Source organism: Somniosus microcephalus, chromosome 33, assembly GCF_052327205.1.
Source record: "Somniosus microcephalus isolate GS21.2 chromosome 33, FLI_Smic_1.0, whole genome shotgun sequence".
In the NCBI taxonomy this organism is placed as follows: Eukaryota; Metazoa; Chordata; class Chondrichthyes; order Squaliformes; family Somniosidae; genus Somniosus; species Somniosus microcephalus.
Genome location: NC_141019.1, coordinates 2,791,766 through 2,814,195, shown reverse-complemented (window position 1 = coordinate 2,814,195; position 22,430 = coordinate 2,791,766). Strand labels below are relative to the sequence as shown.

At 48.8% G+C, this 22,430-nt stretch overlaps 1 protein-coding gene across 7 annotated transcripts in view; it reads right to left on the bottom strand.

The window, feature by feature from the left end:
• Window positions 1-22,430, bottom strand: part of LOC147096930 (rho guanine nucleotide exchange factor 25-like) — a 550,157-nt gene that overhangs the window by 166,937 nt on the left and 360,790 nt on the right. For all 7 annotated transcript variants that reach the window (XM_085972586.1, XM_085972583.1, XM_085972585.1 and 4 more), the window contains one exon: window positions 2,519-2,811. In XM_085972586.1, coding sequence (XP_085828712.1) covers window positions 2,519-2,811 — 293 coding nt within the window. The remainder of the gene's footprint in view (window positions 1-2,518; window positions 2,812-22,430) is intronic.

The window sequence follows — 22,430 nt, the reverse complement described above, 5'->3', positions numbered from 1 at the left end:
TTGAAATGTGTGTGCGTGGTAATTTCTAGTTTAAGCTGAGGGGAAGGTGGGGGTCTCCCAGTTGGGGAGAGGCCATACGAGAACCTCTACCCGGAGTTGGAAGGGGTCCCTGGACCCCGGAAAGGAGGAATTTTTGGATCCCATGAAAAACATTTCCTTTAAAAAGGCAACACATCATTCTTAACCGACAGAACATTCCAGAAGGAAGGGTGAACTGGGGGCCATTAGCATCTAAAGGCCCTGGTCACCCCAACCCAAAACACCAGACGCAACACCTCTACAGGGCAAGAGCTCAACCCAAAACAAACCTCACAAAGAGGGAACAGAGTGGTCGGAGCCAGGAGCTTCCAAAGCCAAACAAGACAAAGGAAAAGGATTAATGGGCAATCTAGTCTACACTTCGCACCTACTCACACTTTGAGCACCGGACCGGACACAAAGGGACAGCCATCACCGGACCATTATTGGTATCTAAAGACAAAGGACTCTCAAGCCCAGATACAGTATAACTGGGGTGAGAATCTCACAGACAGTGTGTGTGTGGAGGCAGAGTCGAAGGAACGCCCGACGAGAAGGAAGGAAGAAGAAGCCCGCGGACCACGGAGGCATCGGAACCAGAGACCGGAGAGCGAGGGGGAAGAAAAGTTCACCTACCTTGGCTTCCCGGTGCCCAGACGTCTTCCCAAGACCGACCCGAGCTGACCGAGGGGGAAGAAAATCAACCGAGGGGAAGCTAGCCTACCCGAAATGTACGAAACCTAAGGACTTACCCGAGAAAAATCCAACCGCGACTTGCCCACATCAGCAGGGAACCCAGACTGTGAAGAAACGCTGCAAGCAGGTCTTCCAACAGGTCCGTGGTACAGCGCGCTGTTCCGGACCGAAAGCGTTTTCAAAACCGTCCGAAAGGGGACTGTGAGTATGAGCTTTCCTCAATGAGGATCACCCCACTTAGTGATAGGAGGATGGGAGGCTTGTGGTAATAGGAATAGGGTTTAAGGTAATTTTAGTTCGGTTTCACCCTATGTTTTCCCTTCCCAGAACGATTGGTTAAGTTTAAAGTTCTATGTTTAAGGTGCTGTTTTAAGAACTTGTTCAGGTTTAAAGACGTCAAGGAACTTTCAGTGGGAAGTGCTGTGTGGAGTTCGGTACTGAGATTATTGCCTTGCTTGTGTGTTACGTGTCCAAATAAAGTGAGTTGTATCTTTTATCCGGTGTCTGCTTCTGGTTACTGCAATTTGAATCTGTCACAAATGTCCAAGCTGTAATTCGCGTTGTAGAACAGTAGTGGGGGAAGTGGGATTCGAAACCTCACGCCAGTAATTTGGGGGATGAGCTGCAATTGGGAATGAGCAGTTAGATTAAGTGGGGCAGGCTGAAACTCTGCCTGGGGTTGTATCTGGTATAAACAACCAAGAAACACTTACTCAGAGAAATTCTCTGAGGACTGTGATTTGCTATAAACAGTCAAAAGCCCAAAACTCCTCAGGGACTGTACATCAGCCTGAGGTACCCAGGACTACCTGGGTGTAAGATAACCCCCCTTACAGTGCGGTGATGTAAAACAGGCATTATGCCATCGGTCGTCTGTTATACACCCCTCCCCATATAAGAACATAAGAATTAGGAGCAGGAGTAGGCCATACGGCCCCTCGAGCCTGCTGTGCCATTCAATAAGATCATGGCTGATCATCGACCTCAACTTCACTTTCCCGCCCGATCTCCATATCCCTCGATTCCCCTAGAGTCCAAAAATCAACCTATCTCAACCTTGAATATACTCAAAGACTCAGCATCCACAGCCCTCTGGGGCAGAGAATTCCAAAGATTCAAAACCCTCTGAGTGAAGAAATTCCTCCTCATCTCAGTCCTAAATGGCCGACCCCTTATCCTGAGACTGTGACCCCTGCTTCTAGACTCTCCAGCCAGAGGAAACAACCTCTCAGCATCTACCCTGTCAATCCCTCTCAGAATCTTATATGTTTCAATGAGATATTGAGTCCTGTTGATGTCAATAAAACTGAATATCGGGCATGTGGTATATCGGGTGGCAAAAGAGTGCCCGCCCATTTTGTGTGGCCACCCAAGGCCAATCTCCCACCCCCTACAGAGTTTAAAGTCCTCAGTGCCAGGCTACAAAAATTTCAGTCAGGGTGCTAAATGCCAAATGTTGAGTGGAGGACAAGAAAGGAAGACTTGTGCTGATCCCTTATCAGGCGTCTCGGAAATGCTTCACAGTGTTTCACGCACACCGAGTTACTTTGAGGTGCAGTGACTGTTGTTATGTGGCCAAGCCAAGCATTCATATGAGAAATATTATCATAGTAAAGTCGACTTGGAGAGCTCAAAGTCACAATAGACCTCACCGAGTGGAGACATTTATCACCTCTGCCAGCAATGGCGACCTCTGTTTTTATATCTTTCAACTAGAATTTCAAAAACAAGTTTATGTTTGCCTTCTGACACCTGTCATGGCCGAGCATCAAAATAACGCCAGGAAAATAAAAGGGCTCCTTACCGTGTCTTGAGCTTCGCTCCCTTTGTTGACTATTCCCAGGTCGATGCTCTTCCTCCGCTCGTCAACGCTCTTCCTTCGCTCTGCCTTCTTGGGCTTGCATTCCAACTTCTTGACCTGCCGCTCGACCTTGCCACTGCTGAGCTTGCGGACTGGGCTGGTCAGCCACTTTTTCAGCGTGCTCACCGAGCGCTTGGAGCTGGGCGAGCTGGGGGCCGAGCTGGTGGAGGGCTGCGGCTGGATCGAGGCCACAGAGGTGGAAATGCTGCCATCACTTCCCGTCACGGAATACGATTCTGGGAAAAGAGAGACAGAGTCGCTCAGTGCTCGGCTCGCTCCCTTTACGTTTGACATTTGGCTTATCCTTTCTGTTTGCGCTGGATTAACCCTTTGAAAGTCAAACTTTTGTCAATAATTATACCAGAACTGAGAGGTTATATCCATCAGGAACGATTGAACAGGCTGGGGTTCTTTTCTCTAGAAAAGAGAAGACTGAGGGGTGACCTGATAGAAGTCTTTAATATTAAGGAAGTGTTTGATATTGTAGATGTAGAGAAGATGTTCCCACTTGCGGGCGAGACCAGAACTGGGGGCCATAAATATAATGTAGTCACTAATAAATCCAAATAGAGGTCTTTAAGATTATGAAAGGGTTTGTTAGGGTAGACGTAGAGAAGGTGGCTGGAATTTTGCCGGCACTCAGTGGACGGGATGGGTGGCGGGTCAGCAGTGAAATTTAAAATGATTGACAGTGGGTCAGGAACCCGGTGTCAAAACGCACACCCCTGCATTTCCCGATGTCGGGTCTGCCAGCGCTGAGCAGACCTGACGGGCAGCGGCAGGGGGCTCAATTCAAATCATTAGTGGCTTGTTTATAGCCACTTATCAATGGATTTTTCCCAGCTTTTTGGATTTGACAGGTCACCCACCGGTTTCCCGCTGTGCCTAGACCTCGTCTGTGAAGCTGAGGCAGGAGGTCACTGGCCATTGAATCAGCTGATGAGTTGACAGCTTCAAATGTCAAGTCAAAGCTCCCAGCTGATTGAGACATGTTCCCTTAACCACTAACTTCTCAAAACTGCATTTCCACTACAGATTCTAAATGCTGCAAGTCTTTACACAAGTCTCCATCCAGTCTGACCTCATTACCTCTCTGACCATTGACAGATCGCTTCTGTCACCCCTACTTCACCTGCCATCTATTCCATCAGCATGGGTGCACTTTATATATTCTCTCACCTTGGTCCTCAGAATCTGACCACGATCAGCCCCAACACCAGCATCACCAGGCACACCAGCAGCACCAACAACCTTCTCCGCAATCACCTGATGCTGCACAGGACAGAGGGCATCAGCACCCGACCATATTGCTGCCCGGGATGCCAGGGATGGCCGCACCATGGCCAGATTTACTTCACTTGACGCTGCACACCCTGGCTGCCACATGATGCGCCAGGTTGGCACCACCCCACACCAACACCATAAAGCATCCCTACAATGCCCAAGCCATTCCTTTCACACTCATCACCATTGCAGGGGATACCATTATGTCTCACCATTCACTGCAACTCACTAAGCCACTTCCAAAGATGCACACAAATCTGTCCAAAAACGCAAAGTGTTGAAAATAAAGGTTTCAATGTTTGACAGCACATTAACAGAAACTTTACATGAACATTGCATAAAACACCCAAGTGGCTACCCTTGTGTGATGTTAGTTGGTATGATTGCACTAGGATGAGTGTGAGTGTGAGGGGTGGCTAGTGAGATGGGGAAGTGATAATGTAGAGAGAGAGAGGGATGGGTGGAGGTGCAAGGTAAGTTGGTGTGAGTAAGGATGTGCAGGAGTAGGGTAGGGAAGGCAGAGTGATGGGGATGTGATGCGAGGCACAGCAGGATGAGGTTGAGTGTGGCTTTGCAGTAACGTTTCGTGATCTACTGAGATCATTGAAAGGTTTGCGCCACTGAAGCCTGGCACTCTTGACCACATCCCTGCTTGTGCCCTCCTGTGCAATGTGCAACCAGGCTGCGTTGATCTCCTAGGGAGGTCTCTTCCGCAAGAGAACCTCCCTGCGTGCTGTGATTCCCTCCATAAGCGTATGGAGGGAGTCATGGGAGAGCCTGGGTGCAGCCTTGCACCTCTGTGCAGTGATTGTCAGTGTTTGCAGCACCTCAATGCTGTAGAACACTGACAGCACAAATGTCAAAGTAAATTTGGACATGGTCCCTTTAAGGAAACCGGCTGGTGACGTGTCATCAGATGACGTCATCAGACCCGCTTCCTTCAATTGGCCGGCTAACGCGTTGGGTGGGCTTAACAAGCTCAATCGGGGGAAAGTTATGTCGGCGGCTGGGATGGAGCCGGTCGCGACCCATCACCGATGTCGTTCGCCACGGACCTGCCGAGGTAGGGAAAATCGTGGCCGATGTTTCCACTTGTGAGGGAGTCCAAAACTAGGGGCCATAAATATAAGATAGTCACTAATAAATCCAATAGGGAATTCAGGAGAAACTTCTTTACCCAGAGAGTGGTGAGAATGTGGAACTCGCTCCCACAGGGAGTGGTCGAGGCGAATAGCAGAGAGGCATTTAAGGGGAAGCTGGATAAACACATGAGGGAGAAAGGAATCGAAGGATATGGTGATGGGGTGAGATTAAGAGGGGTGGGAGGAGGCTCATGTGAAGCATAAACACCGGCACAGGCCAGTTGGGCCGAATGGCCTGTTTCTGTGCTGTAAATACTTTGTAATAAAAAGATTGACGATTTCAAAGCTTTAATTATAACTGGTTAAGCTGCTTATGACCGAAATTAATTCAAAGGCAGTCTGAAAAGTGAAGCCTGGATCAACATTTATGAACTGAAGACAACCAGTTATTCGAGGCAGCTGAGTCCAGTTTCAAGCTTCGGTTACTCAGAGCGCTGCAGTATTCAGATATCGACCGTTCCAAAATCAGCCAAATTCCAAATTTTAATCGCAAGGCAGCCCTTCTCTCCTGGGAGTCGCTCTTTACCACAGGTTAAAGCCAGGGAATCTGGAGGGCTCACGGGGATGGAAGTGACTGACTCCAGGGATCTACACTGAGGCCTGAGTTATAAGGAAAGACTGAAGAGACTTTCCACCCTTTAAAGGAGGTGCCTTGACCTTATTGAGGAATATAAAATAGTAAATGGCATGGAAAAGGTAAGTCAGTAAAGTTAAATTGTGAGAATAGGATAAGGGGCTACAGGTTCAAACAATAAAAGGTAAGTTTAGGTGACCTTAAGAAGTTCTTCACACAAAGAAGTCTCCTTACCTAAGAAAGGATATACTTGCCATAGAGGGAGTGCAGCGAAGGTTCACCAGACTGATTCCTCGGATGGCAGGACTGTCGTATGAGGAGAGATTGGGTCAACTAGGCCTGTATTCACTAGAGTTTAGAAGAATGAGAGGGGATCCCATTGAAACGTATAAAATTCCGACAGGGCTAGACAGACTGGGTGCAGGGAGGATGTTTCCCCTGGCTGGGGGGTCTAGAACGAGGGGTCACAGTCTCAGGATATGGGGTAGGACATTTAGGACTGAGATGAGGAGAAATTTCTTCACTCAGAGGGTGGTGAACCTGTGGAATTCTCTACCACAGAAGGCTGTGGAGGCCAAGTTACTGAATATATTTAAGAAGGAGATAGATAGATTTCTAGACACAAAAGGCATCAAGGGGTATGGGGAGAGAGCGGGAATATGGTACAGTATTGAGATAGAGGATCAGCCATGATCGTGTTCAATGGCGGAGCAGGCTCGAAGGGCCGAATGGCCTACTCCTGCTCCTATTTTTCTATGTTTCTAAAGAGTGACCAATACATGGAATGGACTCCTGGATAGAATACTGGAGGCAAAAACCCTGGAATCATCTTAGGAACAATTGGATGTCACAATGAGGGGAACTTTAGAATCTTTCTGGGTGGATGAACTCACGTGGGCCGAGTGGCCTTCCTCATCCACAATTATCTTGTGACCTTGTGACTGGAATCACACAACGATCTGCCAGTTCCTTGTACCGTGTATCTTGGTATTCGCATCACAAGAGCACTTCAGTTCAAGTCAAGCGTATTAATCAATGTTTGAAACTGGTTTAACTCTGCTGGAGGCATCCCTTATCCAGGATTAAAATGATAAATTAGTTAAGATGCATTTATTTTGAAGAGCAAGCCAGGTGGGAGTATGCTTTAAGGTGCTAAAATATATCCAGGGTTTGAGAAACCACTTCAGGGTTTCTTTTCAGTGGGCTTGACCCATCTCTACATATGGGAAGTAGGTGGGTCATTGGGGGTTGTCACCTTGGCAAAGTGGTCTTCTGGAGCTTGCTTGGTTACCTTGAGGGATCAGAGAGGGATTTCCCAGGCATTTTTCCTGAATTGACCAAAGGTTTTTTTTCCTCTGGTTTGTTGCCTATCCCAGGAGATTCCATGACGGGCTGGGAATGATGGTGATGGTGCGTGGAAGTTACACCGGGACAGGGTGGGACAGCTGTCTGTTTCTTTCATATGTTCATACGTTTAAAACAAATACAAACCAGACAGCAAGAAAGAAAGACTTGCATTTCTATAGCGCCTTTCACGACCAGCGGACGTCCCAAAGCGCTTTACAGCCAATGAAGTACTTTTTGAAGTGTAGTCACTGTCGCAATGTAGGAAACACGGCAACCAATTTGCTCACAGCAAGCTCCCACAAACAGCAATGTGATAATGACCAGGTCATCTGTTTTTTTTAGGGTTGTTGGTTCAGGGGTAAATATTGGCCAGGACACCGGGGAGAACTCCCCTGATCTTCTCCGCGGTTCAAACCCACGACCTTCTGACTCAGAGGCGAGACTGCAGCTTTTGTGCATGTGGCCAGATTTTCATCTAGGTTTCCTGAGCTCATGGCATCTTGGTTTTACTTCACTCCCAGCCTTCCCCTCAGAATCCATGACAACCATGTTTCAGACATAATTAAGCATTTGCCTTTTACTATTCCACGGACATTTTCATTTTACTTAGAGCGTGTAAAATAATAATTGACAGAATCATGCGTGACTTGATTTACAAATATCTCAAGTTTTTTTTTGAGGTATACAACAATATTTATACAGTGCCTTTAATGGAGAAAAACATCCCATGGTGCGTCACAAAGGTATGAGGAAAAATGGTCACTAAACCAAAGAAGGAGATATTAGGAGGGGTGAGTAAAAGATTGGTCAAAGAGGTGGGTTTAAGGAGGTTCTTAAAGGCGGAGAGAGAGGTGGAGAGGAAGGGAGGCTTGGGGAGGGAATTCATAAGAACATAAGAAATAGGAGCAGGAGTCGGCCATTCGGCCCTTCGACCCTGCTCCGCCATTCAATAAGATCATGGCTGATCTTCTGCCTCAACTGCATTCACCGGCCCTATCGCCATATCCCTTGATGCCCTTACTAGTCAGAAATCTATCGACTTCTGTTTTGAATATACCCAATGACTGAGCCTCCACAGCCCTCTGGGGTAGAGAATTCCAAAGATTCACCACCCCCTGTGTGAAGAAATTTCTTCTCATCTCAGTCCTGAATGGCCTACCCTTTATCCTGAGGCTCTGGCCCCTGGTTCTAGACTCCCAGCTAAGAGAAATATCAGGCCCTGGGGATTTATCGGCCTTCATTCTCCCAGCATCCATCCTATCAAGCCCTGTAATAATTGTGTATGCTTCAATGAGATCCCCTCTCATTCTTCTGAATTCAAGAGAATACAGGCCTAGTTTACTCAATCTCTTCTCATACGACAGTCCCGCCATCCCAGGAATCAATCTCATGAACCATCATTGCACTCCCTCTATGGCAAGTATATCCTTCCTTAGGTAACGAAACCAAAATACTACACAGTACTCCAGGTGTGGTCTCACCAAGGCCCTATATAATTGGAGTAAGACTTCCAGACCATAGTGTCTAGGAGACTGAAGGCACAGCCACCAATGATGGTGATGTATAACAGGCCAGAGTCAAAGGACTGGAGAGTTCTCGGAGGGCTGTAGGGATGGAAGAGGCTACAGAGATGGCGAGGGGTGAGGCCGCGAAATGGTTTAGACACAAGAAGAATTCTAAATTTGAAATTTTGGGGAATCAGGACCCAATGTAGGTCAGCAAGCACAGGGGCGAGAGGGGTAAGTGAGTCACATTTTGGCGGGGTTGAAATAAAACACTGGTATTTTTTAAAAGCACTACTGGCTATTCACAGACCGTGCCAGGACTTTCTCTTTCTAAGCATTGTTACTGTCCAGTTTTGGAGTAAGTGGAAGGTGTCAATAATGCCTTCTCTCCTTTGCTTTGCCTTCTTGTGCAGAAGTATTTGACCTTCACTCAGGAATGGGGTTGAAATGAAAGATCTCAGTGTGTGAGGGCACAAAAACGTAACTTAAATCAGGAGCCTGTAACCAGGCCTCTCAACGGTGAGTGTGTCAAATTACTTACGAACACTTGGTGATACCAGTTTCAAAGTAGTTTACAGTGATCACAGTCCCAGGCCATTATCATGGCCTACGAGGGTCCTTCTTTTTGGCAAGGGGGCGCGGCGGGGGGGGGAATATTTTGGCTGTGTTACCGTTAGAGCTTTGCAGGGAACACACAGCTCACAAACACCGAGACTAAACGGTCAGGTTTCTACGGCAGCACTCACACTACACCCCCACTCCCACAGTATGCAGCCATGGCTTTTGTGCACTGTAACCATAGTAACCAGTCACCATTCCAACAAACTGTCCCCCCTTAAAAATTGATGAAAAGCCTTGGATTCCCCTTTGCTCAAAACAGGAAGCCCTTAGCTTCAACCTGAAAAGATAAATTGTCTTTAGTATCCATTCTATTGCACGTCATGCTTCTACCTCTGTCTGCCCCATTTAAAAAAAAATTGTTTATGGGATGTGGGCATTTATCGCCCATCCCTAGTTGCCCTTGAGAAGGTGGTGGTGAGCCACCTTCTTGAACCGCTGCAGTCCGTGTGGTGAAGGTGCTCCCACAGTGCTGTTAGGGAGGGAGTTCCAGGATTTTGACCCAGCGACGATAAAGGAACGACGATATATTTCCAAGTCAGGATGGTGTGTGACTTGGAGGGGAACTTAGAGGTGATGGTGTTCCCATGCGCCTGCTGCCCTTGTCCTTCTAGGTGGAAGAGGTCGTGGGTTTGGGAGGTGCTGCCGAAGAAGCCTTGGTGAGTTGCTGCAGTGCATCTTGTAGATGGTACACACTGCAGCCACGGTACGCCGGTGGTGGAGGGAGTGAATATTTAAGGTGGTGGATGGGATGCCAATCAAACGGGCTGCTTTGTCCTGGATGGTGTCGAGCTTCTTGAGTGTTGTTGGAGCTGCACTCATCCAGGCAAGTGGCGAGTATTCCATCACACTCCTTACTTGTGCCTTGTAGATGGTGGAAAGGCTTTGGGGTGTCAGGAGGTGAGACACTCGCCGCAGACTACCTAGCCTCTGACCTGCTCTTGTTGCCACAGTATTTATGAACACTCCTACTCCTCCTGGCTCTGCATTCACGTAAGTATAGGTTAAACACTTGTCTTGTTGGTTGTGGCCTGCAGCGGTCCCTCTAAGGACAGCCTGTTAGGCTGCATGTAGGCCTGGTTTGCCTCAGGGCAAACCAACCTTGCAGTGGAGGCCTCAAACAGGCGTGGGCACTGCACGCCGTTTTATTTGTGGCCTTTACCAAAATGGCGGCGGGTGCACTTCTGGCTTGTAATGAGCATGCGCTTCCTGCCATATTGGAGGCCTGGGAGGCCATTTAGTGCCCGAAAAATGGGCGCTGTGCGGCCAAATTTCAAGACCCTTGATATTCAGAAGAAACACGTACAATGCAGGCCACTGAAGGAAAAAGTAAATTGTGCACATGCACGGGCCCATCACTCATCCACACCCAGGCACTGGTGTGAGCATGGCAGCTGCAGTTACACGATGCCTGCTTGTCGGAATATCATCAGGGAGAAAGGCTGTCAGTAATTGATGGGTCCTTCGTGTTAAATAGGAACTGAAGTACCTTTTGAGCGGAACAGAACGGTGACCTACTTCGTCTTGTTTGTCAAAACAATGTCTTTGCGCCAAAATTCTTCAATCTCAAACAGGCATGAAGACATGGGGGAAACCTCGCAACAGATAGAAGGAAACTTGCAGACTTGTCGGGGTGCAAAAAATCTTGTGCCACTTTCTCTCGGCAGACAGGATTCCCTCCCTAAACCCCTCCGCGCCTCTCTCCTCCTTTAAGACGCTCCTTAAAACTTACCTCTTCGACCAAGCTTTTGGTCATCTGTCCTAATATCCACTTATGTGGCTCGGTGTCAAATTTTGTCTGATAATCGCTCCTGTGAAGCGCCTTGGGATGTTTTACTATGTTAAAGGCGCTATATGAATGCATGTTGTTATTGTTGATTAAATAAATCAAGTAGAATCCATGGTTGGGTGGGTTACACCACGGAAGGAGTGGTCTTGCTCGGCTAAACGAAATTCTCGGTGCTTTCTCATAGGCTTCTTTGGAACAGTAGGCCCATGATAAAAAGGTTGAGCAGGCTGGACCTATACTCATTGGAATTTAGAAGAATGAGAGGTGATCTTATTGAAACATATAAGATACTGAGGGGGATTGACAAGGTAGATGCAGAGAGGATGTTTCCCCTCGTGGGGAAATCTAGAACTCGGGGGCATAGTTTTAGAATAAAGGGTCGCCCTTTTAGAACTGAGATGAGGAGGAATTTCTTCTCTCAGAGGGTCGTAAATCTGTGGAATTCTCTGCCCCAGAGAGCCGTGGAGGCTGGGTCATTAAATACATTTAAGGTGGAGATAGACAGATTTTTGCAAGATAAGGGAGTGAAGGGTTATGGGGAGCGGGCTGGGAAGTGGCTCTGAGCCCAAGATCAGCCATGATCTTATTGAATGGCGGAGCAGGCTCGAGGGGCCAAGTGGCCTATTCCTGCTCCTAGTTCTTATGTTCTTATGTAAAAGTTTACCCAATCCTAAACCTGCAGTGGTTTCTGATAGCAATTAGTGGTTTACGCCGAGGAGATGATATCAGTGCATGAAGAATTTGGTCATTGTATTTTGGGGTTTTCAGTGCCAACTGTGTTATCTGAATAATGCACACGGATATCCCGATGTAGCTGATTGAGCTCCACTCTGAAGAGAGGTAGGGCATGCAAACATACTAAACGAAAGGTGAGAAAAGACCATCACACCTGCCCCGTCCAAATATAGTGCAAACACACGCGCCATTGACCCAGCCACAGGCCATACAATCTCAATGTGACTCACAATGCAGTGATACTGTACCGTGTGACTTAAGCTGCACTGACTGTACCACACGACTCACACTGTACTGATACCGTACCTTTTTAGAAAATTCGTTTATGGGATGTGGGCGTCGCCGGTAAGGCCAGCATTTATTGCCCATCCCTAGTTGCCAGCGAGAAGGTGGCGGTGAGCCATCTTCTTGAACCGCTGCAGTCTGTGTGGTGAAGGTACTCTGCGGGAAGGAGGGAGGAGGATAGTAGCATTATCTGTGTGTGTGTGTGCTAGGCTGATGTAGCAGAGCCTGATCTCCAATCATCTTGGATCCCCTTGCCATTGGACCAAGACCTTGCTCTGTCAAGCCCGTGTGGTAGCTGGTGTGCAACGGCCACCCCCACGTTAAAAGAATTCACGCACAGGCATCTTCCACCCTTTAAAATGAAGTTCGGGACCTGGAACATCAGGACCCTCATGGACAACCCCAACAGCGACAGACCGGAATGCCGTACTGCTATCGTTGCCCGGGAGCTCGGATGTTTCGACATTGACATCGCCGCCCTAAGTGAGACCCGGCGGGCAGGGGAAGGCCAGCTCAAGGAGCAAGGCGGTGGTTACACCTTCTTCTGGAAAGGCAAACCTGAAGAAGAACGCCGCCTCCATGGGGTAGGCTTCGCCATAAAAAATGAACTGGTTGGGCATCTCGGAGACTCTCCTAGCGGTATAAATGAGCGCCTCATGACTCTACGGCTCACCCTAGCCCGGAACCAGTGCGCTACGGTCATCAGTGCATACGCCCCAACACTGCAAGCCACAGACGAGACCAAAGAGGAATTCTACTCCAGCCTCGAACAATCCCTGTCCCGAGTCCCAACGGGCGACAAGCTGATCCTCCTTGGTGACTTTAAAGCCAGAGTTGGAAAGGACGCAGACCTCTGGGGAGGTGTGATCGGCAGAGAGGGGGTAGGGGAAAGCCAACTCCAATGGTACCCTCCTCCTGGCAAAATGCTTAGAACATGGCCTTGTCATAACCAACACCTTGTTCCGTCAGAGAGACAAGTACAAGGCTTCATGGCAGCACCCTCGCTCCAAGCACTGGCATCTGCTGGACTACGTCATCGTCCGAGCGAGGGGCTGCAAGGACGTCCGTATCACCCGTGCCATGACAGGAGCTGACGACTGCTGGACAGACCACCGCCTAACCCGCTCTGTCATCTCCATCAATGTAGCCCCAAAACAGCGGCGGCAACAGAAACAATGCTGCAGGAAAATCAACGCTGGAGCACTCAAAGACCCTGCTAAGAAAGCCCTATTCAGCCTGCGCCTCACAAACAACCTGACGACTCCCAGTGATGCAGAGACACAGAGTGCCCACAGCGCCTGGTCTGCACTCAAGGCCTCCATAATCAGCACCTGTGAAGAGACGCTCGGTCACTCAACCAGGAAACACCAAGACTGGTTTGACGAGAACGACCAGGAGATCCAGGAGCTAATAAGCCGCAAGCGCAAGGCATTCCTGATCTGGAAACAGCAACACAACTCGAGAGCAAGAAAGCAGCTCTACAGATGCCTGAAGGCCGAGGTCCAACAACAAACTTGCGACCGAAAGAACAGATGGTGGGTGGAGAAAGCGCAAGAGATCCAGCAGCTAGCCGACAACCACGACGTGCGTGGATTCTTTAGCGCAGTCAAGACCGTCTACGGCCCAAGCACCCAAGGCCCTACCCCACTGCAGGCCAAGAACGGAGAGGTATTCATTAAGGACAGAGAGGCAGTCAGTGCCCGCTGGAAGGAGCACTTCGAAGATCTCCTTAACTGAGACTCTGTCTTCGACGCGAGTGTCCTCAACTCCATCCCGCAGCATGCTACCCGCCACCATCTCAGCACAATCCCAGCCCGGCATGAGGTTGAAAAGGTCATCCGACAACTGAAGAACAACAAGGCCTCAGGAGCAGATGGAATCCCTGCCGAGGCGCTAAAGCATGGCGGAGAAGCACTACTGGTGCGAATTCATGAACTCATTTCTCTTATCTGGAAGGAGGAGAGCATGCCAGGGGATCTCAGAGATGCCGTAATTGTGACCATCTTCAAGAAAGGTGACAAGTCCGATTGCGGTAATTACAGAGGAGTTTCCCTGCTGTCTGCCACAGGGAAAGTCATCGCAAGAATCCTCCTCAATTGCCTTCTCCCAGTGGCCGAAGAGCTCCTCCCAGAGTTGCAATGCGGATTCCGCCCACTATGGGGCACAATGGACATGATCTTCACCGCGCGTCAATTACAAGAGAAATGCAAGGAACAGCACCAACCACTGTACATGGCCTTCTTTGATCTCACAAAGGCCTTCGACACTGTCAACCATGAGGGATTATGGAGTGTCCACCTCAAATTCGGCTGCCCTCAAAAGTTTGTCACCATCCTCCGCCTGCTTCACAACGACATGCAAGCCATGATCCTGACCAACGGCTCCACCACAGACCCAATTCACGTACGAACCAGGGTCAAGCAAGGCTGTGTCATCGCACCAACGCTCTTCTCGATCTTCCTTGCTGCAATGCTCCATCTCACCCTCAGTAAGCTCCCCGCTGGAGTGGAGCTAATTTACAGAACAAACGGGAAACTGTTCAACCTCCTTCACCTCCAGTCCAGATCCAAGGTCGTCCCATCCTCTGTCGTTGAATTACAGCATGCAGATGACGCTTGCGTCTGCGCTCACTCCGAGGTCGAACTCCAAACCATTGTCAACACCTTCACCGAAGCATACGAGAGCATGGGCCTTACACTAAACATCCGTAAGACAAAGGTCCTCTACCAACCTGCCCCCGCCACACAGAACTGCCCCCCTGATTATCAAAATCCATGACAAAGCCTTGGACAATGTGGACCACTTTCCATGCCTCGGAAGCCTACTGTCAACAAGGGCAGATGTCGATGACGAAGTTCAACACTGCCTTCCGTATGCCAGTGAAGACTTTGGTCGCCTGAGCTAGAGAGTGTTTGAAGACCAAGACCTCAAACTCGGCACTAAGCTCATGGTCTACAGAGCAGCAGTGATACCCGCCCTGCTGTATGCCTCAGAGACATGGACCATGTACAGCAGGCACCTCAAAGCACTGGAGAGGTACCACCAACGTTGCCTCCGCAAGATCCTGCAAGTCCATTGGCAGAATAGGCGCACCAACATCAGTGTTCTCGCTCAGGCCAACATCCCCAGCATCGAAGCTCTGACCACGCTCGATCAGCTCCGATGGACGGGTCACATCGTCCGCATGCCCGATACAAAACAAGCGCTCTACTCGGAGCTCCGGCACGGCAAGAGAGCCCCAGGTGGGCAGAGGAAACGCTTCAAGGACACTCTCAAAGCCTCCTTGAAAAAGTGTAACATCCCCACTGACACCTGTGAATCCCTGGCCCAAGACCGCACAAAGTGGAGGAGAAGCATCCGGGAAGGCGCCGAGCACCTCGAGTCTCTTCGCCAGGAGCAAGCGGAAGCCAAGCGCAGGCAGCGCAAGGAGCGCACCACCCACCTGCCCCCTTCAACCACCATCTGCCCCACCTGTGACAGAGACTGTAGGTCCTGCATTGGACTCATCAGTCACCTGCGAACTCATTTTTAGTGTGGAAGCAAGTCATCCTCGGTTCCAAGGGACTGCCTAAGAAGAAGAAGAAGGTACTCCCACAGCGCTGTTAGGGAGGGAGTTCCAGGATTTTGACCCAGCGACGATGAAGGATCAGCGATATACTTCCAAGTCAGGGTGGTGTGTGACTTGGAGGGGAACTTGGAGGTGGTGGTGTTCCCATGCACCTGCTGCCCTTGTTCTTCTAGGTGGAAGAGGTCGCGGGTTTGGGAGGTGCTGCCGAAGAAGCCTTGGCGAGTTGCTGCAGTGAATCTTGTAGATGGTACACACTGCAGCCACGGTGCGCTGGTGGTGGAGGGAATGAATGTTTAAGGTGGTGGATGGGGTGCCAATCAAACGGGCTGCTTTGTCCTGGATGGTGTCGAGCTTCTTGAGTGTTGTTGGAGCTGCACTCATCCAGGCAAGTGGAAAGTATTCCATCACACTCCTTACTCCTTACTGTTGTGCAGTAGCTCAGACATTGTCCTTTCACCTCTGGAACCTGGGTTCCAATCCAGCCCAGACTAACGGGCCTGGCCACGTTCTGAAGTCCATCCCGAAGAACATTGCGCACAAATTTTGTTTCCAACATTCATTCACTGAGACGAACAAAAGGCTGTGGAGATGCTTGCATGAAATAATGTACCAAAAAGCACATTAAAAAAAAAGATTACTTCACAGTATGCTTCGTCATTTTACGCGCCCTTATTTAAATAAGCAAAATAAAAAATGAAAGCATAATCACTCCTTTAAGAGGTTCTCATTTGATTCTTCTTTAGCGTACCTCCTCAGTTACCGATACTGCTTTGTGTCCCAGCTGTGTACCAATCGTTCTTGCCTGGACGGGTCAATCTTGCACTAATTCCAGACTAAAGGCTTGAAATGAATTCCCGCCACCTCCCCACCAATTACTCCAGATTTTATGTTGACATTCATGTGATGTCCACGTGACGTTCTGTCCAATCAAATGGATGGAACATCACGGGCAGCGCACGCATTGATTTCCGATAAGCCAACAGCACAGGGCCTCTGAGGATTTAACCCTTGTGTGTGTTATGCTTTCTCTGTAACATACTGCTGGGTGGAAAGCACGTTGTGGTATTAGTAATGAAGCAGAAAATCCTTTTGTGTGATGTTTTTAAGGAAAACATTAACCTGTTTTAGATATTTCTCATTAATCTCATAAAGCATGATTTCAAAACGTTACATTACCTAAAATACACTAAAAATCTTGGGCCTGAAATTGCGATTGGAGGCTTCCTCTGACCTGTGAAAAAATCTACGCATTTACCTGGTGGGCCGGGAGTTATGGAGACTCGTGGTCCTGGGCCTCTCCGGGTACGCACGGGCAGAGGCCCACGTACCCCAGGGGCGCAGGCGGTTCGCAAGTGTAATGTAAATACCTTTAAGGGGGGAACTACTTCTTACAGCTCATGTATACTGTAGTACCGGCAGTGACCACACCTGTATATAGCACTGAGTAGTAATCTGTACAGTTAGTTCCACTGTGAGCCACGTTGAGTAAACACCTGTTGTACCGTTTCTCCTGCAGTCTGTGTCTTATTATACACAGACACAACATTGGCGACAAGGCAAGTTCGAACCTACCTGCAACTCTGCATCACCTCCCGGGGATTCGTTCCTGGAGGTCAGTGGATTGGAGGTCAAGGCCAGAGACTCGGGCGTCGATCACGGGCAACCGCCCAGTCACCCAGCAGAGACTCGAGAATTGCGGGGGAGGCTGTCGAGAGCCAGGCTTGGCTTTCCAGTCGAGGTGGTCCAGCGAAACGGGCTGGCAACAGGTAGTGCGCAGACCCTTCCAGGGCAGCGGCGGGCTGGAGCCCGACCGAGCGGCACAGCAAAGGGCCGAGCAGCGTCGACGGGGGAGAGAGAGAGGGCAGAGCGCACAGGGCGCAGCCGGTGTTCAGGGGCCGAGCAGCGTCGAAGAGAGGGAGAGAGAGATGCGCAGAAACCCGCGAGGCACCGCCATTGCCACGAGGACCGCCGAGAGCGGCGTTGGCAGCAGCGCAGGAGAAGCGCGCAAAACCTACAGGGCGCCGCCATTGCCACGAGAACCGCCGGGAGTGGCGTTCACAGCAGTGGGGGAGGAAGGAAAGTGCGGGAGACGCCATTTTAAACCACACCCAAAATGCCGAAGAGTGGCAGTATCACCGCATTTGACAATGAAGTCGAAGATTGGACTACATATGTCGAACGAATAGAGGTGTACTGCAAGGCAAATGAGGTGTCAGATTACAAGAAAGCGTCAGTATTGTTAAATTTAATGGGTGCAAAGACGTATGGTTTATTACGAAATCTAGTAACCCCAACGAAGCCAATGGAAAAGAGTTTTGAAGACATAGTAACGATACTACAGGGACATTTAAACCCCACACCGCTGCTGATAGCAGAAAGATTCCAGTTTCACAAACGGAACCAGCATAAGGATGAAAGCAATGCTGATTATTTAACAGAACTGCGCAAACTATCGAAACACTGCCAGTTTGGAGCGGGACTGGCAGATACCTTAAGGGACAAGTTTGTGTGTGGGCTTCAAAGTGAAGTAACCCAGAAATGGCTTTTATCTGAAAAGGACCTTACGCTGAAAAAGGCTTTCAGCATTGCGGTATCATATGAAGCAGCAGCACGGGGCGCTGCAGAGATACAACAGAGACCGCAAGAATATGGCACAAACAAAATGTCATTTGGAACAGAGAAGTGCTATCGCTGCGGCAGAACAACACACGACCAGAATGATTGCTGGTTCAAAGACAAAGTGTGCAGACAGTGTGGAAAAGTAGGACACATAGCACGAGTCTGCAGGTCGGGAAAGAAAACCAGCAATAAGAATCCTACCAAAGAAAAGTACAAGAAGGTACATAAGATGACGGAGAATAGTTCAGACGAACAAAAGAGTGATAACGACTCTGAAAGCAGGGAACTGAGTTGTCTGAAACTACATAATGTGATCACAACAGAGGATCACCGAACCATTTGGGTCACTCTCAAATTAGCAGGAGTCCAGGTAAAGATGGAATTGGACACAGGATCAGCCCTAACAGTCATAAACCGACGGGACTACGAGCGGCTATTCTCACACATACCCTTGAGAGACACAAAAATTATTTTGAAGACGTACACGGGGCAAAAAGTCTACCCCAAAGGAAAAATAAGGGTGACCGTTATATATAACGGTAAGGAAACACCAAAACTAGACCTGTATGTATTGCAAGATGGAGGACTACCATTACTGGGACGCGAATGGATCCGGAAAATACAACTGGATTGGCATTCCATACAGGCACTGACTGTGGCTGACAAAAAGGATGACGACGTCACACCTGGGCGACTGTCAAAGATCCTAACTGATGCGAAAGAAGTGTTCCAGCAAGGACTCGGAACACTAAAAGGCATGACAGCGATGATTAAAATTGAAGAAAACGCAAGTCCAACATTTATTACTGCCAGACCGGTACCTTATGCGAACCGCCCAGCCGTCGAAGCAGAGCTGGAGAGTCTGGAACGTTCAGGTGTACTGTCCAAGGTAGACTGGGGCAAGTGGGCTACACCCATCGTCCCTGTGATGAAAAAGTCGTTGAGTAGCACGCCTGGGGAACCAAGGAAGGTTCGCATCTGTGGGGACTTTAAGGTAACAGTGAATCCGGTCCTTCACACCGTACAATATCCACTTCCGCGGATTGAAGATATTTTCGCCTTGCTATCTGGAGGGAAACGCTTCACTAAGATTGATCTGGCCCAGGCGTATCTGCAAATGGAGGGAGCAGAAGCATCAAAAAAATACCTCACAATCAACACCCATAAAGGTCTCTACCAATACAACCGGCCGGTATTCGGGGTAGCATCAGTTCCGGCTATTTGGCAGAGGGCAATGGAACAAGTCCTGCAAGGGATCCCAGGGACCCAGTGTTATTTGGACGACATCCTGGTCACGGGCGAAAATGACAGTGATCACCTTGCCCACCTGGAGCAGGTGCTCACTAGATTGCAGGAATATGGGCTCCGAGCTAACCGCCCCAAATGCGAGTTTTTTAGAAAACAGATCTCGTATTGTGGCCACGTTATCGATAAAGAGGGGTTACATAAGTCCCCAGAGAAGATTGAGGCAGTAGTCAAGGCTCCAGCACCGGAAAATGTGTCACAACTGAGGTCGTTCCTCGGGCTGGTAAACTACTACCATAAGTTCTTGCCAAATTTGTCTACAATACTACACCCACTGAACACCCTACTGCAAACTGGGGTGCCATGGAAGTGGAGTGACGAATGTAGACGAGCTTTCCAGAAGAACAAAACACTAATCACATCGAAAGAGGTATTGGCCCATTACAACCCAGCATTACCAATTCAGTTGGCATGTGATGCGTCACCCTACGGCATTGGAGCGGTGCTGTCGCACAAATTCTCGGACGGCTCAGAGAGGCCAATAGCCTTTGCGTCATGATCACTAACCTCAGCCGAGCGTAACTACGCCCAGATTGACAGGGAGGCCCTCAGCCTAGTGTGGGGAGTGAAAAAGTTCAATCACTATCTGCACGGGCAGAAATTCACCTTGCTGACTGATCACCAGCCTCTTGTCTCCATTTTTAATCCGAAGAAGGGCGTTCCAGTGATGACTGCGCAACGACTACAAAGATGGTCACTTTTTCTAGGGGCGCACCACTATGAGATTGAATATAAGGCACGAAACAGCATGGAAATGCTGATGGGCTATCACGCCTGACACTGCCTACTGCGGAGGAAGCACCAGCAGTGGATCCTGTCGAAATATTCCATTCGACTATAGTTGAATACCTACCGGTAACTAACGCTTGTATCGAAAAAGAAACCCGAAATGACCCGACACTGTCTCGGGTATATGATTTGACGGCGAAGGGATGGCCAGCACATGGCAACTCACTGTTGCCAGCATTCTCGACAAGGAGAGAACAGCTGTCAGTGTGCCGGGGGACCTTGATGTGTGGATCCCGAGTGGTAATTCCACCCAAGTTAAGGGATAGAGTGCTCAATGAGCTTCATGAGGGTCATCTGGGAGGGGTAAAAATGAAAAGCCTAGCCAGGGCTTATGTGTGGTGGCCGGGAATCGATAAACAAATCGAGGACCTGACCAAGAGCTGCTCAGGATGCCAGAAAGTCCAAAATGCACCACCACAGGCCCCTCTACACCCATGGGAATGGCCCTCATCTCCATGGCAACGGGTGCATATTGATTTTGCTGGTCCATTCATGGACTCAATGTTTTTAATAGCCGTGGATGCGCACTCGAAATGGCCTGAGGTCATCAAAATGTCCACCACCACCACAGAGAAAACTATTGCAGTCCTACGGACCATTTTTGCCAGGAATGGCTTGCCAGAACAGATTTGCTCCAACAACGGACCACAGTTTGTGTCCGAAGAGTTCCGGAGGTTCTTGAAAAAGAATGGGGTAAGGCATTACACATCCGCCCCGTATCATCCAGCCACAAATGGATTGGCTGAGAGGTTCGTACAAACCTTTAAGAAGGCAATAAAGGCTATGTACAATGACAACATTCTGCTGCAGCACAAGGTGGACAATTTCCTGTTTGTCTACCGGAATGCGACACATGCAGTCACCAACCAGGCCCTAGCCATGATGTTCTTTAACCGAAGGTTAAGATCTCGCCTGGATTTGCTCAGACCAAACGTACGAAGAGATGTTGAGAGTAAGCAATTCCAGCACATCCACGAGAAGCCAACAAGGAGCTTCAATGTAGGGCAACCAGTCTTGGCCCGCGACTACCGAACAGAAAAATGGCAGCCAGGAACGATATGCACACAGCAGGGCCCACTAATGTACACAGTGGACGTTGGGGAGAGCATCGTGAGACGCCATGCTGACCAGATCCGAGAGTCACAGGAACAAGTCAACCCCATGCCTCGCCCATACGTACCTGGTGATGAACCCAACGTACAGGTCGCATCTACCCCAGAAACAGTAGCATCGGAAGTTGATGAACCAACCGACGACAAGGGGCCAGAATCGCCTCCGCACCAAGAGCAAGACACTCGGGAAAGGCGCTATCCAGAAAGGATCAGGAAGCCTCCCCAAAGACTGAATATATAAATAGACTATTTTCAGCTAATGTTGCATGTTAAAAGTGTTAATTGTAATTAGTTTGATATTTAATTGTTAAATGAGTGTTATGGTACTGTTAATCTAAAAGGGGAGGAATTGTAATGTATATACCTTTAAGGGGGGAACTACTTTTTACAGCTGATGTATACTGTGATACCGGCAGTGACCACACCTGTATATAGCACTGAGTAGTAATCTGTACAGTCAGTTCCACTGTGAGCCACGTTGAGTAAACACCTGTTGTACCGTTTCTCCTGCAGTCTGTGTCTTATTATACACAGACACAACAGCAAGCATCCCTGGGATCACGTAAACCGGCCCAACCAATAAAAGAAGTTGTTAGAATCATAGAATCCATTCATACTTATGGGAGTTCTGTACGTACGAATCCCCATAAGTATGAATGGGGATCACTTAAAAAATACACCAACACATGAAATTTTAAAAAATTACATATTTAAAATTAATTAAAATACCAATTAATTAAATATTTTAAACAAAAATTTAATTTTGGGGGAAAAATGTAACGGGGCTAAAAATAAACTTACCTTATTGGACAGGGTTTTTAATGTATAAATGAGTGCTAAAATGTTATTTTTCTATTTTTCAAAACTCTTATGCTGGTAAAAGCTGGACTTACGCCTGTTTTTACTGGGCGTAAGAATTTCACAGGCATTCAGCGAGCGGAAGTTGTGAAAATAGCGCAACTCTCCACCCCGCAGAGACCCATCTCCCGGGGATGTGGAGGATCTATCAAGAAGATTCTTGACAGTTCGCAAGTTCCAGGTTTTCGCGCATGCGCTTCGCATGCATCAACTCGTAACTTGTGCGGCCTCTACGGGCGCGTACACACCTCGTACGCACCCGTGGGGGTCGCAAAATACAGCCCCTTACATCTGCAGTCACTCCTTGTCCACAGGACTTTACTTC